Source organism: Nicotiana sylvestris, chromosome 9 (genome assembly GCF_000393655.2).
Source record: "Nicotiana sylvestris chromosome 9, ASM39365v2, whole genome shotgun sequence".
Taxonomy (NCBI): domain Eukaryota; kingdom Viridiplantae; phylum Streptophyta; class Magnoliopsida; order Solanales; family Solanaceae; genus Nicotiana; species Nicotiana sylvestris.
In genome coordinates this window covers 157020407-157037928 of record NC_091065.1, presented here as the reverse complement: position 1 = coordinate 157037928, position 17522 = coordinate 157020407, and the positions used below count along the sequence as shown (strand labels likewise).

Sequence of the window (17522 nt, the reverse complement as noted above, 5' to 3'; positions counted from 1 at the left end):
ATAGATGTCTTAGACCAATGGGATAGGCATCTGCATGTGTTTTTTAGTTTCAAGTGGAATTTCCACATAGGGGAACCATGAACCTATATATCCCAAGCCTGTTTCACCACCTCTTTGAAACCATTTTCATTAGTCCAGAAATCTAAGAATCTGAAATATTTGATAGTAGGCTGTGAAGTATTCTTAGCAATAGTGAGGACGGGTGAGTGATCAGAGCATGTTCTAACTAAATGATTGACATTAGTAGAGTCATATTTATTCATCCATTCTTGGTTAACCAGCACCCTATCTAGCCTTTTCCATACTCTTCTGTTAGGAGACCACCCATTGCACCAGGAAATTGTGAACCTGAGAAGCCTGGGTCAATAAGGCATGCTTTTGGATATTCTGTGGAGGTTACCACCCTATTTCTCACTTGGATCAATAATACAATTGAAATCTTGTGCAGTGTACCAAGGGAGCTTATAATTATGGGAGATATCCCTTAGGTTATTCCAGAGATGTTCTCTCAAACCAGCATCACATTTTGCATAAACAGAAGTAACAAGGATGTTTGTTCCTATCCATTCAATTATACAAGTAACCTGTTGATCTAATTTCTCCACCACATTGTAGTTCAGATCATTATTCCAGAAGATCCATATTTGACTATTGATATTGGTACGAGCATTATCATAACCTAGCATAGATCTGAACTTATCAAGATGATCTACCTTGTGAAAAGGTTCACTAATAGCAATGAAAGGAAGAATTTGAAGTCGGATAATTTGCTTTAGTCTATCAAAAGCACCACTAGAGTTGATGCTTCTAATATTCCAATATAAGTATTTAAACATCATGAATCAGTTGAAGAGGTTTTGTTCCTATGGTATAACAACAACTTGTTGATAGGTGAATCTTCCTCCTCTTCCTCTTGGTTTGTGGCTGCCTCTCTTGATGTTATTTCTGCCTCTTCCTCTACCTCTAGGTGATAGGTGAGCTCTTTCAACAATCTTATCAATTTCAGAGCTTACATTTATCTCCACTAAAGCATTGGAATTGAAGTTTCAATTAGTTATGCCGCATGATCATCAGTTGTATGGTTCACAGGTTGATCCTCATTCTGAAAGCTTTCACTGTCAACACTTTCAAAATCATCAGTTTCTTCAATGCTCATATCATCCTCATAGTCACCATCTTCTTCGTTGTCCTCTTCCCCATCATCCTCAAAGGATGATTCTGCCATTTGAGTATTATTGGAGATGTACATATTTTCACTCTCTTTATCCTCTTCTAAGATGGTACCACTAATAAGTTTAAGATATGTGTTATGGGCATCTCCTAGATCAATTACATGGTTGTTTTTGTTGTTGTTTTGTTCTGGTCCGCGTTTATTGTTGCCTTCCTCCTCAATGAGATTGGTGTTGTTCTCACCATTGGTATTATTCTCCTGGAACAAATGTCTACTGTTTTGATCATTGTCAATGGGATTGTTGTTGTCTTCTTTGTTGCTAGTATTATGCTCTGATGGTTTGGTTGTTGTATCAGTTTTCTTGCTGCTTGGTTGGCCTTTTTCCAATGTTGTGTTTTGGAGTTGAGCTTCATTGCTATTGATGATTTGGTTCTTCTTTTTCACTCCGACCCTCTTCTTTTTGTTAATATTTTGCTCACTCCTCTAAATGTTGTTTTGTTTGTTTTTTCCTCCATTTTGTTTTTACCTTTACCAAGTACATCTTCCTTCATGGGAGGCTTCTGCATCGCGGTAGGCTCATTGATAACAATTCCATTTTTTGCCTTACCTCTCACATCTTGGTTCACTGATTGATGATTCTCTCTTTGCCTTTCATTCGATCTTTGATCTTCCTGTTATGCTCATTAGGTTTGTTGGCCATCTTCATATAACTATTGTTCTAAAACCTCACTTTGGCACTCTTCTTCTTAGAAACCGTTTGAAATTCATCTTCTTTTGGCTTATCTCTTTTTTGATCGTTTTCCTTGTTGAGTTGAGCTTCCTTTTGAGATTTTATTCTTTCATCACGGATCTTGTTTCTGCATTAGCTCTCATAGTGACCTTGCATTTTGCAATACATACAATAGCTTGGAACCTTTTCATATTCAATATCAAGCCACTTTCCATCATCAGTTCCATCTAATCTTTTATAGCCTAGCCATATTTTATCAAGTCTAGGCTTTAAAAGATCAATCTCGACTTTAACCTTTGCAACATTGCCTCTAGATTTAGAATAGGGTGCCAGGTCCAGAGCCACTTCCACACCAACATCTTGCACTAGTCTAGAAACAATATTCCATTTAAATAGGTGTCAGGGGAGTTTGTGAATTAGGATCCAAACAGGAACAATGGGCGTTTCCTCCTTTGATTTGAAATCCGAAGTCCACTTGAGAATTTTCATAGGGGCATCGCCAATGTCTATATAGTCCTTAGAAAAGACATGATTTTAATCAACTTCATTAGCAAAATTAAGGTAAACATGCATAGGGTCGAAATATGCTATCTTGATCGAGGCAGAGAGTTAGAATTGCCTAATGAAAGTCTTCCTAATTTCCTCCATGGATGGTTTACCTCAATAGAACTTACCAATGATGGTGAATCTGCATTCTTTTGCTAAATTAACAAAGTAATCCTCCGCCTTGAAGAAAATCGCCGGTTTACCAAGATGTGTGCCATGTTGAATCTCAACCATGGTGTCATTGTCAGTAGATTTGAGGTTGGTTTGGAAGTGGCTGCAAAAGTTGGTTTAGAAACCAATTGTTTACTTTTGGTGGAAATACTCCCTTGAAATCCCTCAGTTTGTTGTTTAGGAAGGATGGGATTAGGTATTTGTTTGCTATTTTGTATTTGCATGATTTGTTGGGCTCCTTTAGTAAGGTCGTTTGTGTGACTGATTTTGGGTTGGGGTTGATCGAAATTAGTAGAGATTTTTGGGTAAACAGAGTGGTTAGTAATCTGGGTGATGTTATCAGAGGAATTGGGTGTTTAGTTGGTATCAGAAGAATTATGTTGGGTGTTTTCTGGTGGTGTTATAACTGTAGTTGGGATTCCGGTGGTGGTTCCGACGGTGGCCTTGGGGTTATTAGCGTTGGGCTAGCCGTTACCTGGTTAGAGGGAGTTTTTTTTGGGGGGGGGGGTAGTTAGCTGAGTTGTCGATGTCTCCTTTGTTTGGTCAGGTGGTTCAGGTGGACGGGTGGGGTTTGTCTTGGTGTTTGACATATAGAGAGAAGGGAGAGAAAACTTTTAGAGAGAGAGAAAGATTTCAAAAAAAAAGAGTTAGAGTTGCTAATTAAGAAGGTTCCAAAACAATGAAGCGCCAATCGAATTAAATCTGTTTTGTTGTTTCATTCTCTGCTTTTGGTATCTCGGAATTGAAGCGGTGAACCTTTTTGTTTGAAATGTTTCGAAAAATTTTAAAAGCCGTCTTTCCGTGTAACTGAACCCTAAATAAGACTTAAAGCAAGGAGAAAAGCTCAAAAAATTCAGAAATTAGATAAATGTATTTCCTGTTCAATAAGATATGCCACGTAAGCTGTTAAAAGCTCTGCTTTATAATTATATATAGATTATTGTGTATTTGTCTCATTTATGTGAGGGTATTCTGGACATGAATTTGAATATATGGTCCAAAATAAGTCTGATCAGAAGTTTAAAGTTAAATTATTTTTAAATATAAAATATATATATTATTTTGAGATAAATTTAGAAAAGAAAAATATCATATAAATTGGGGAAAAAATATATTTAATTGCTGATTGTGCAGTTTTTTACCACGATACATACATAAACAAAGACATGCCTTAAAAACAAAGGAAAATCTATTCCTTTTGTTTAAATATTCCTCATGTTTCCCGTCTAATAGTAGCAAGGCAAGAAAATCAATGATATTTTTGTGAAATCATAAGTAGACAAGAACATAACTCCCGAGGTTTGGAGAACATCGCCATGTGATCTGTATCACGAATCAACTCTACAGCATCCGGTGGATTATTCTTGATCAACCACCTCTGTAGTTGTTCTTTCTTAAGCACGTTATCCTTGTCGCATACAACGTACACACGACGAACCAAACCATATTTCTCATTTGTGAGTGTGGAGTTCTTCAATAAGCTTGACTCGTCAAACAATGGTGCTGGTCTCACCAAATAAGTTGCAAGAGTAAGATTCTGTTTCAATTGCATCATCAATAGTGTCATAGCCAAAAAAAAAGGTTAACTTCACTATAACATTAAAGTCATAGAATTACTTTACTTACTGTAACAATAAAATTATAAAATTATTTTATGTCACATTAAAGTAGATGAATATGGTGCGATGTGTTCAGAAAATAAATACAATGATCAAAATATCAATTTTCTGGCTCAAAAAAAATGTCAAAAAGTCAACTATTTGGCTATGCCCACCAAGAAAAAAACAGTTACTCAGGGTCACAATTTGACGTTTCAGTCATTTGTATTTTCTGAAAAGTTCACATATAGTGCAATTATTTAATGTGTTTAAAAAGGTCATGACTAAAATTTAGTTTCTCTAATACAAAAAAAGAAAAGTTTGCATAATTTTATTGTTATAGTGGGTAACATTTGGTGATCATATGTAAAACTAAAAATTGTGAAAATTAGGAAAAATCAGTCTATAATTGATACATGCTCACCTCAGCAGGGGACAATTGATAAAAGTTGGTTGCTAAAGCTTCAGGGCCAAAGAGGAGGAGGTTGGACCTTTCTCCTGTCCATTGTTGTACACAAATTCAGTATCCATATGTGATTCCATTTGTTGATTATACTGGCAATTTGCAAACAAAAATAATGCTTAATTATAACTTAGTATCAGCAAGATAATAGTAGTACATACTACCTACAAGTAATGCAGAAATACAAGCAAGGGCGGCTCAAGGGTAAAGCCACTCAAGTAATTGCTTGAGGCCCCATATCTAGAGGGGCCCAAACTTTTCTGGTACTGTATTAAATAGTTGTATTTGTATTTGATGATCTTTTTTAAAATTATTTAGTGTATATATAAAAAAAAGTATATCTTTCATAAATAAGGAAATTATGGGACCGATAAAAATAATTTGGGACGCGTTACTTTTATTACTTTCTCTTTAAACTAGTTTTTACTTAATCTTTTATATTCCTTTAGCCTTTCTAGATTTATAAGTCCACTGTCTCATAAAATATTCTGCCAAATATGATAGCAAAATGAAATTTTGAACTCTTTTTTTGTCAAGCTTTCTCAGCATTGCACCAAAAATATTGAAAAAGCAAAAGTAATATCAAGTTATCTATGAATATTTGTTAAACTGGGTTCAATTGTTCTATACTTTTTTTATTACTTTGATCTAAATTTTTTTAAATATCTTTTTTTGTAAGTATATGTATTATCTTTTTTAATTTATTAGAATTTTAATATGTCAACAAAGAAATATGAATTCGCATATTAAAAATACCAAAAAAGAGAGAAGAATTGAAACTTTAATACAATCCCCAAAAATAGGAAGAATTTATAGTAGATAAACAAATTACTAATATAATTGAGATAGAAGAGAATGAAATCCAAGAAGAAGAAGAAGTTGGTGAGAGTTTAACAAAGACGTTTTAGAAAAGCTGGAAATCCTAAAAGAATTCAATAATAACTTTAGAAAGTAGATATATATAATCATAGTTAAGAAATCGATTATAAATAAATTATTAAAAAACTTACATCTCAAAAAGCTAGAAAAATAAACTTCAAAATAAAATTTTATTAAATGAGTTTTTAAATATGAAAAAACTTAGGGGCCTTTATTAAAGTTTGGCTTTAGGTCCCACATACTGTTGAGCCGCCCCTGAATACAAGGACTCGGTTCGGACCAATTGAACAAGAATATAACACAGACATCTTGATAGTGTAAAAGATTATAACACTATTACGTATAATTAGGGGTGTCAAGTGGGTGGGTTGCTAATTTTGGGTGGGTTAAAATGGACTAAGTTAATAAATGGGCGGTCAAGTGACTCGGCCAATAGTAACTTGGGCTGAGATCAGTTGGGTCAAGTTAGGCTAAAATTTGGGTCATAGCTCAACCCGCCAACTCTTTCCAAACTTTAATTATGTGTATTGTTTTCTTATGAATTGTTTAATTATCAATTAAGACTTTTTTTCCTATTGTTATGGTCATATATAACATATCAAATTAAAAAAAAAAGTTATTTTAAATATATTTTAGCTAAATTACTCATGAATCAATTTGGGCTAAAAAATATCCCAACTTTAAATAGGTTGAAATGAGTTGGGTCAATATGGATTGAGTTTAACGAACGAACGGGTCAATAACCAGCCCAATTTTGGATGGGTTGGACTAGTCAAATGGACTTGAGCTCAAATTATCATCCCTAAGTATAATCAATATGTAGTGTTCTATAGATAAACTACTTTACTTTATCAGGTTACTAATTTACTTTCTATGCATTTTAATAGTTTTTTTTTTGTGCGATCTGATAGCATAAAGATACTAATAAGTTTACACTATGGTAATATTAGTACTATATATAATTTTCTACAGAAATGAATTATATATTAGTAACCTAAAATATTAGATAGGTTATCTGCTATAATAGGTGGAACAAAAAAATATCATGTCATATAAGAAAATAATTACATATAAATGTCTTTAGAAAATATTAGTAACGTGGAAAAAATAAAGTAATTTATCTACTATAACAGGTTAAATACACTGATAGCATAAAAAAATTTGAGTTGTCAACTGTATAGAAGTTAATTTCGTTGTCAAACCTGTTGGCTAACGGCAACAATGTCAAGGTTAGGACCAGGCATGAAAGCAGTGACAAAAACAGCAACACAAATCTTCTGAGGGAACATTTCCATGGCAAGAGAAATGTTGATGCCACCCATACTATGACCTACTAAGACAACTCTTTCTTCTTGTGGCAAATTAGCCATGAATTCTATCAAAGGCTCGTTGTACTCAGCCATGGAATTGAGCTCTTCAATATGTTTTGGATGAATTCCAGAAGCAGCCATGTCAAGAACACTAACTTTGACCTTCAGCTCTAAGAATTGTCACCACTTTATACCAACACCATGCACCGTGACAAGCTCCATGAACTAGCACAAAGTGATGATTTTTGCCCTTTTCCATTTCACTTTCTTGAGTAGAGGGTCAAAATGATTACATAGCAATAGATTCTGAAAATATATATTCTCTTATAATTGCACTTTTGATCTCTCATTTATTGATCAACAACAACAACAACAACGATCTAGTATAATCCCACGAGTGGGATTTGGGGAGGGTAATATGTACGCAGACCTTACCCCTACTGCGAAGGGTAGAGAGGTTGTTTCCAGGAGACCCTCGGCTCAAAAAAAAGCAACAGGAGCCGATATATTAGTACCATAAAAAATGCATAATACAATAACAGCAATGTAAGAGATATGAAATACAGAATACGAAATACGAAATAAATGGTTGGTATAGTAAAAACTAGCAGGTAAAGCCCTGCATCAATAGACGACCAATGACATTCTTAGTCTAACTCCTAACTAGCTAGTCTCACTCTATTGTGCTGTAGAAATATTCGCAACTTTCCCCTAACCTAAAACCTTAATGCTCGACCTCCATAATTCTCTGTCAAGGGTCATGTCTTCAGTAATCCTAAGTCGCGTCATGTCCTGTCTGATCACCTCTCCCAAATACTTCTTAGGTCGCTCTCATTTATTGATCAAATTTGATTTTTATCCCCTTGTGATATTTCGTTAAGTATATTTGAGCTTGAATTAAGTAAAATGCCTGTTTTTGGTCCCTTTACAAAGAAGATATTTTATATTTAGATTATTTGTAGAACAATATATATCCACAAATAAAAGAGTAATTACAAATTGATTGAAAGTAGGAGAAAAACCTGGCTAGGTGTACAAAGTGCACGAATTACTCTACAGGCATCTCAAAGTCAAATATGTTATATGTGTGTTTCATGAAATTATAATGTAAATTGAGGGTGCTTTTGTCATTTCATTGGCTAATTTTGGCATGACTGCTCAGTTATGAGCTACTGTGGGCGAAACGTGGTCCTCTCTCAATGTCCAATTTTTCTCTCTTTAGTAACTACACACATAGCTTTCAGAGGAAATCCTTGAAACACGTGTTTTCATATCTCTCTTCTTGCTTTTGTCTTTTACGCTAATATTTTACGTTTTAAAAATAACAAACTACTCCCTCCATTTCACTTTAACTGACTTTTTGTTTTTTTGTTCGCAATATTTAATTTTTAAGATATCAAAAAAGAATTAAATTTTTTTCTTCTAAATTTGCCCTTTAATGGAAGAACTTAGAAATATATATTTGTATTTCTAATAAATAAATTAAGACTAATATAGTTAATTTTATTATTAATTAATATTAAAAGATGAATTTTTTACACACAACCAAAAAAATCAAATAAAGTGGACCGGAGTGAGTAACTAAAGTGCTGGGAAAGTTGGAGACTTTTCAAACTCTAAACTTTAACAAGATAGAATTAAATTCTTCCCAGCCATCAAACTAACTAACATATTTTCATCACATATTTAATTTCTAACAGTTGCTAACTTCAAAGTTGCAGAGCTCAAATCAAGTAAATATTAATGCGCGATAATGCATTTGTTATGAAAGTTGGGGTTGAAATTAAGGGTGTTTATCGGGCGGGCTGGGACGGGCTGAACGGGAAAAATCCCAGCCCGTTCAGTTAGCGGGCGGGTTGTTAGCGGGCTGGGGTTAACTGGCTGTTATAGGGATGGAATTTTTCGGGTTTTTGTGGGCCTGTACGGGTTAGGGCTCACACGGGCTCGGGCGGGCCGGGCTCAATTTATTTTTTATTTTTTAATTTAAATTTTATTTTTCTTATTCAATGTTATTGATAGTTAAGTATTTGCAAACTTTTAAGAGTTAGAATTAAACTTTGAAGTTTAAAGTTTAAAGTTTTAAATTTGAAATTTGTATTTTTTTAATTATAAAATTTAAATTGGAAAGTAAGTGGCTACAAAAAATTATTTAATAAGAGTATAAGACCAATAGGCAAATGTAAGGAACAAACTCCGAAGGCTTTCATTTATATTTTTAATATTTCAAATTAATTTGCAAGTTCTTTTTTATTTTTTTATTTTTGAACTTGCAAATTAAAACTTAAAAGTTTACAATAATTATAAAAAATAAGAAATAGTACATTACATGCTTTGCATCATTTTTGTAAGTTCTTCCATGTCAACATGAGGTTCTTGGTTTTCGGGATTGGTTGAATGGGAACCATAAACCATTATATTTCCAATTTCTTGGTCCTCCTCTTCGTCTACCTCGTCACGCCCTTGATTTCGCCATTCTGATCTTATCCAATCTCTGAAGCACACTAGAATTTCCAAAGCGTTGCTGCCCAATGAATGACGGGTATCTCCTAGCTGCTGCCTTGCTTGGCTAAATGCGCTCTCTGATGCGACTGTTGAAATCGGCACATTTAGCACGTCTCGAGCCATGGCCGAAAGAATAGGAAATTGATTTGAGTTGCTCCTCCACCAACTCAGCGGTAGAAAATCCTTTGTGAGGGGCTCTGGTGACTTTTGCAAGTAGAATTGTAGTTCATCAATATTTCTGCTACTGGTTTGTTGATGCTCTCCTAGTGTAGACCAAATCTGATAATCTTGAACACAATCATCATCATCCATAGTTGTTCCAGATGTTGAAGGATTAGTTGAAGGAATATTTGCATCTACAACCGAAGAAGCATCAACAATGTTAGCATAATAATTATATAAAGTTTGTAAATGTGTGTGTAGCTCAGAAATACAAGTGTCAATATCAGGAGTTTCAGTTGGGCCAACATCCATATAAGTATATAAAGCTCTAATTAATTGGCGACACTTTATCATTTTGACAGTAGGATTTAAAATAGCACCAATTAGGTAAATATAGGGAATTGGGTAGAAATGCCTTTTAAACCTATCTAGCATAGATTCAACAACAGTAGCATATCCTTCTTTCTGCTTCAAATTATGTAGTAAAAGAGAAATTTCAGCAATATGAACTAAACCATTTGAAATGGTAGGATAATAAGCTCCAGAAAACTCAAGTGTAGCCACATAAAATTTTTGTAAAAATTGTATAACATCATGAATGACTTCCCAAGTTCTAGATGTTAACAAACGGTTAGGATCGGTACAATGAGAATTAGCAACTTCAGTTATAGGCATTTTATATTTATAACAACATCTTAAAAACAAATAAGTATAATTCCACCTAGTAACTATTTCTAGGCATGAGTCTTGGTTTTAGTCCATAGTGTACACATTTTTCTTTAAATGCATTTAATCTAGCACTTCTATTATTTCCTTGAATTACACCAACAGCTCTCCTAATTAAAGTAATTTCATCTCTAAATAATTCAAGGCCACTCTTCACAATCAAGTTATAAATATGACATGCACATCTAACATGAAATATTTCAGGAATTGGTGGGTGTAGATGCAATTTTAATATTGTAATAGCAGCAGTGTTGTTAGAAGCATTATCAAATGACATACACAAAACTTTTTCTGCAAGATTATAAAATATAGCAACTTCATGTATAGTATTACTTATAAATGCACCAGTATGACTTTGATCTTCATCATATTTAAAAGCAATAATACGTTTTTGCATACAAAAATTATCATCTATCCAATGGCATGTAACAGTCAAATAATCATTTCCATTCACAGCACGACCAATATCAGAAGTAAGAGAAACTTTACAAGGAAGACTTGCGAACAAATAACGTATATATGTCTGATATTGTCCAAAAAGCCTAAAGATATCAGCTCTACAAGTACTTCTAGGAATACCTTTAAACATAGGGTTATAAATTCTTTGAATATAAGTAACAAGATACGGTGAAGAAGCAAAACTAAAAGGTAAACAACCTAAAACAATCATTTTAGCTAATTCTTCCCGATCTTTCTTAATATCGTATTTCCCAAATAACCCACCAGTACTCGGGTTAAGTCTTTGTTGCCCAGATAACTCATCTACTCCCCATTCAAGAGGGTGTTTCTCTTCCATATGCCTACGAAGTTGACCCGTTCCCCCTCCTTTACCGGGCTCATGTTTATAATGTTCACTACAAATTTTACATTTTACATATTTTTTTTGATCTTCTAGTCTTTCAAAAAACATCCAACACTTACTTCTTAATCGTCGATTCTTCTTAATAGGGAGAGGAGACCTACTTGTTGCACCTGCACCCCTAACATTTTGAGTTTGACTAGCATTACCAGGTGTAGGTGGTGGTGTGTCAAGATTATCGTGTGATTGAATATCATCTAACAAAGCATCTAAATCATCATCTACACCATAATTTTCTTGCATTCGCTCATAATCTACATTTAAATTTTCAGGTGAACTTTAAGAAATATGTGTAAAGCTACTAGAAGAACCAACACCACCTCTTGTTCTTTTTGAAGTTTTCTTACTACCACCTCTAGTGCACGCTTTTTTGGCCGCTCTAAGTAAATCCATTATATAAATTAAAGTAACAAATTAAAGTAAGAAATTAAATTAAGAAATTAAATTAAGAAATTCAAGTAAGAAATTAAATTAAGAAACTAAATTAAGAAACTAATTAATAAAATAAGTGTACACCAAATAAGAGAAAGAGATGGAACGAGTGTACCAGGATTCCTTATGCCGCACTAATTTTGAATTTTTGATATCAAAATTCAAACTTCAATTGATAGACCGAAACTTGATAGTTGATAATACTTGAATACTTGATAATTGATACCACACTTCACTTGAATAATTGATATTTGATAATAATAATTTTGTAATGGCTAAACTAAATAATTGATGAAACTTGAAATAATAAATAATTGAGAATTTGAGATTTGAGAATTTAAGAACTATAATATCAAGAGAGAATTGAGAGTTTGATACTTGAGAGAGAATTAGAGTAGTAAGAGAGTGAATTTGTGAGAAAAAATGAAGAAGAATGGGGGCTATTTATAGATTTTGGGGGTGGGAGGGCTATATTATTAATGAGGGGGCCGAAATTGGCCATTTCTGCAATTTCTGGCCGTTCCCCAACGGTCATTTCTGAATTTGTCCGTTGGGAACGGTCCAATTTAATTTAAAAAAAAAAATTCAAACGGAAACCGGGCTGTTAACGGGCTGCAGCCCGTGTTCAGCCCGTTAAGGAAAGTCGGGCTTAACGGGTTCGGGGCACCGTTAGTCTAAACGTGAACGTACACAACCCAGCCCCCGTCCCAACGTGAACAGTAGCGGGCTGACTCGGGATGAAGCGGGCTGAAAACGGGTCAGCCCGGCCCGATAAACAGATATAGTTGAAATAAAGAGATCAATCAAGTATGCTTACTTGAAATTAGAGTATAATCAGACACCTGCGGGGGCATGACGCGAGGCGTTTTACCTCTGACGAGGCAAGACGTAAGCCCTAGGACATGGAGCGTAAGTTCCACGGATTTTTAAATTTTACTAATTTCAAAAATTTTAAATAGTATAAAATAAAACATAATTATTAAAATTACATTAAAATCACAAAATTATAACAAATAATTTATTTAAAATATTTATAAATTATAATTCAACTATGAATAATATGAAAAGTATGACATATATCATAATATGCAAATTAGCTGCAACGCTGTTACAACTCAAACATCAAAAATAATGTATTCAGTACGAAATCTTATATGTATCTCTTAAGGAGTAATGAATCTTGAAAGAATTTCGATATTATAACTTGATATTTTTCTTAAAATACTCCTTTTATTTAATATGCTTTTATTTGAAAGAGAATTTATATAAAAACATAATTCACAATTTAAATATGATTCTCTAGCATAATTTATTTTTAAGTTTCATTAAGTTAATAAAGTGACACATAATTCACCATGCAATACCATGACAACTACTTATTTGTAAATACTTACTAGCTAATACTGAGATATTAAATTAATAAGTATTGTATCTCGTAAACGTGAAAAAAATAATATTTAGAAAAATAATTATAAAAATAATTATGAACTATTATATAGTAAAGACATAACAAAAGTTAATAAATAAATATTTTTTAAATGAAAGATTTATTTAAAATTAACCATCATAGTAGTCTTAGTGGATAATGTGTAATAATTTTTATTTTAATTATGACATAAAATACTTTCAATTTAATGATTTATGATTAAGAAAAAAGTAATTTTGAATAGTCAATGATTTATTAAGAAAATTTGAGGATTTACAAAGTTAGTTATATACAATTGCATAAAATTCTATTAGGCGAGCCCAGTATGCTGGGCGTTGAGTGTGTCCGGGGCGTAAGTCCCAATGGCCAAGGTGTAAGTCTCACGGAACTAAGCCCCACACATAAGTCCAGGGGCAATTTACGAGTGCTCCATCCTGGGGCGAACCCCGAGCGAGTCCCAATTTTACCTTTTAAAACAGAGGTAGGTATATATATAATCAAGTATACTTGATTAATGAGAATTTAATTCGAAATAGAGTAAGTAATGAAGAGCCACACATAGGGCAAAATTTGACCTACCTGCATTTCCTCGACCACATTGTCCATTTTAGTTTTAACTCATTTACTAAATTTAATCGATTTAGTTTAGTATTATAGAAGCTATATCAATATATTGTAAGTTTCTTTGAGAAACCAAGAAAGCATTAGTTAGTTTTTTTTCAAATCTATCTTTAATCCAATAAACAATCTAAAAAAAAATGAGGTATAGAAAATGTAATTTGAGAAGATATAAAGTATAACTCAATTAAAACTCTTATATTAATGCTATTAAATAATTTTCTTGATGAATCTGCCTAAACCTTGAATTTGAATGGGAGAGGGAAATAGTGTTACCTGAGAACCTTTCTATAATTGTTTTACATTTTTTTTGGGGGGCGGGGGAGTAAATTTACTAGGCAGAGTGCCTACAGCTAATTTTTATATTAGTTTAAATAACTTGATATTGTAGGTAAGAGATTTTAGAATATACATATAAGTTGGGCAAAAAAAATTCTCGTCATTGAATAAGCTCCTTTTAAAAATTTTGTACTCCACTGTTTAACAGTGTTATCTAAATGAGAATCTGGGAATAATTCAAAAATAGCCAGATTTATAATCACAACTTAATTTCAAAAGTAATCGCAATTTAGCCACTTTTGTAAAGATAAATCTGAGCGAAAATACTGTTCAAAACTCGGAAAATACGCCAGAATATTGTGTTGGAGTTCCAGCATAAGTATATTTGAACTCCAACATATTATACTGGAGTTCCAGGATAAGTATGCTGAAACTCCAGCATAATATGATGAAGTTCAAACATAAGTACACTAGAACTCCAACATAATATACTGGAGTTCCAGCAAGTATATCTATCCAGCATAATATACTGGAGTTTGGAGCACCGGTGCTCCAGTCTCTAATATATTATACTGGAGCCAGCAAAGTATACCGGTCCAGCGTAATATGTTGTAGTTCATACATAGGTGCACCGAACTCTAGTATATTATGTTGGACCGGTCTCTGTTGCAGCAAAATAGTAGTTATTTTTCATTGACTTGATAAACACTGGTTATTTTTGAATGATCAGTTCGAAAACTGGCTATACCGTGCTATTTTAACTGAGAATCTATGCATTGTCTCGAAACTGGCATGTTGCTTCTTGGGAAAGTAACGCTATATAGCCGCTCTTAAAATAATATTTTAAAAAAAATATTTCTTTTGTATATTTTATATATATATATATATATATATATATATATATCTGTATGTTATATATAAAAATTATACAAATTTTATGTATTTTTTAATCTACTAAATATAAATAGTTTCTGACGCGGATTAGAAGTGATAATACCCCGGCTTCTGCTGTTTATGCACAACGACGTGTCAAAACCATTGCCTTCCAAAGTTTGCACTTTGAAATAATCAACAACTTCAAGGTACAACTTTGCTGCATTCTACCGTACGTTAATCAACTTAACGAGACATTGGAATTAGCAAAATATTAAAGGATCATTTGGTTACTAGGTGAGATTGACAAAGATATCTTATGAGCAGGAATATCTCATGCAATTAGTTATCTCATATTTTATATGTGATAGTATTATGAATAGTTTGTACATTGGATGTTATATTGGATACTACATTGGATGCTATATTAGATGTCCATATTGTGAATAACTTAAAGATTAAATTTCATACTTTATGTCTATCATCTTTACTTTTTATGCCTATAAAAGGCCATGTAATTGCAATGAAAAGATACACCAACGTGAAAGAAGAAAACACTTCTCCCTTCTTTCTATCTCTTCTTATTTACATTTTACTGCATTGCTTTTATTTTATAACACGTTATCAGCACGAAGCTCTAATTTTATTCTTAACTCCCGCTAAGTTGAGCCATATTTTATTAAGGTATGTAACATTATAATCATTTTATTTATGTCAGTACATATCATATGCTCACTGTTTGCAGATTACTTGTGCTCTTGGGCATCTTAAATAGTTTAAGTACATTGCAGTAATAAAATAACTATTTCCTTCCGTGCTCAACTCTTAGAGGACCTCAAAGTCATCAAACTAGCTATGCACTAATGTCATACTTATAATATTTCTGGACTCCCTGGATCAAAACATATCTTTAATGCATTTTGAAGAACTGTGAGAAATGAATTGACAAGCAATAATTTTATAGTTTAATTACTTTATATTTATTGGAACATATAAATAATGTTAGTCACGATCAATTCTATTAACACATATATCTCAATAATATAAAGTGAAATGAAACAAGCATGTAATTTCTACTTTATGGCAAGAATAAAATGAAATAGTAGATTGTTAACATGATATAACTCTATTTTCATTTCTTTTACTTTAATCGTTTTGTTTTCATTAATTGTTTATTATTATAATTATTTCTCTAACTTATTCATCTTTTATGATAGTTTTCACTATGTCAAATTTATCAAAACTTGAATTTGTGGCACTTGACATCACCGGGAGGAACTATTTATCATGGGTTCTTGATGCTGAAATTCACCTTGACGCTAAAGGTCTTGGAAATACTATTATACAAGGAAATGAAGCATCAAATCAGGATAAAGCGAATGCCATGATTTTCCTTCGTCATCATCTACATGAAGGGTTAAAAACTGAATATTTAACCGTAAAAGATCCACTTGAATTATGGATTAATTTGAAGGATCGGTATGACCACCTAAAACTTACGGTATTACCGAAAGCTCGGTATGAGTGGATACATTTAAGGTTGCAAGACTTTAAAACCGTAAGTGAGTATAATTCTGCTATCTTTAAAGTAAGTTCTCTATTAAAATTATGTGGAGACACTATCACAGATGAGGACTTATTGGAAAAAATATTTTCTACTTTTCACGCTTCAAATGTGGTGCTACAACAACAATACCGTGAAAAAGGTTTTAAGAAATATTCTAAGTTAATCACATGCCTACTTGTGACAGAGCAGAATAATACTCTATTAATGAAAAATCATGAAGCCTGTCCTACTGGGTCAGCTCCATTTCCGGAAGTGAATGTTGTAGCAGGCATATGATAAGTTTGAAAGAAAATAAAATAATTACTGTGGTCGTGGACATGGTCGTAAACGTGGACGTGGCAGCGGACGAAACAATTATCGTCATTATGGTGAAAATAAATTGGAGAACAATAAGGCTTCTCAAATTAATCATTCAAAGGGTAAAACTAGTATGTTTCATCGATGTGGTATGAGAGGTCATTGGACACGCATTTATCGTACGCCAGAACATTTTGTCAAACTTTATCAAGCCTCCCTCAGAAAAAAAAGAAAATAAGGTGGAGGCACACTTGACCTTTCAAAATAATGATGATGAAGCAGGTCCCTCAAACAAATATGATTTTAAGACACATCTTGCATATAAAGATGATGATTTTGAAGGCCTAACAAATATTACTCATTTAGAAGCTGGAGACTCCTTTGAGGATATTGACTGAAGAACTAATCATCTTACTGGGGAATAGAGCTATAAAAATTGTTATTTTTATGTTTGCAACTAGTTTATTTTTCTTGAGTGTATTTTCCTAATGCATCACGTGTTGCTAGTTTCTACATTCCTAATGTATTTCTTAATGTTTTTTTAATGCTTGTCTTTCATATTTTTTATGATGTATTATTTGTCTTTTTTTTATGAAGAATATGAAAATTCCCCAGACTTCAATTGGACTCAAGATTAATAAAGATAATATATGTCTTCTGGATAGTGCTACAACATACACTATTTTAAAAGATAAGAAATATTTCTCTTATTTGGTAATGAAAGAAGCGAATGTTAATACAATATCCGGTAGTACAAGATTAATTGAAGGTTCTAGAAGAGCCGATTTATTACTACCAGGAGGAACAAATTTGGCTATTGATGAAGCACTATATTGTAGTAAATCTCAAAGAAACTTATTAAGTTTCAAAGATATTTGCCAAAATGGCTATCATATTAAGACTACAAATGATG

General features: G+C 32.8%; 1 protein-coding gene and 1 pseudogene across 1 annotated transcript; both read right to left on the bottom strand.

The window, feature by feature from the left end:
* Nucleotides 1-1054: 1054 nt before the first annotated feature.
* LOC138878470 (uncharacterized) lies at nucleotides 1055-2681 on the bottom strand. Its single transcript, XM_070158152.1, has 4 exons — nucleotides 2576-2681; nucleotides 2085-2266; nucleotides 1698-1842; nucleotides 1055-1548 (listed from the first exon to the last, which is right to left on the bottom strand). Exons 1-4 carry the CDS (start codon nucleotides 2679-2681, stop codon nucleotides 1055-1057), a joined length of 927 nt encoding a protein of 308 aa, XP_070014253.1.
* Nucleotides 2682-3728: 1047 nt separating this feature from the next.
* Nucleotides 3729-7329, bottom strand: LOC104224242 (methyl jasmonate esterase 1-like; annotated as a pseudogene).
* Nucleotides 7330-17522: the final 10193 nt, after the last annotated feature.

Bases quoted from the DNA above. Each gene is read 5' to 3' on its own strand.
- LOC138878470 (XM_070158152.1), bottom strand. From the start codon at position 2,681: ATGGTTGAGATTCAACATGGCACACATCTTGGTAAACCGGCGATTTTC. The intron at 2,267-2,575 runs GTAAGTTCTATT...TTTCTAGACTAG, and splicing joins ATGCAGATTCACCATCATTG to TGCAAGATGTTGGTGTGGAA. The intron at 1,843-2,084 runs GTTCCAAGCTAT...TGAGCATAACAG, and splicing joins TTGATATTGAATATGAAAAG to GAAGATCAAAGATCGAATGA.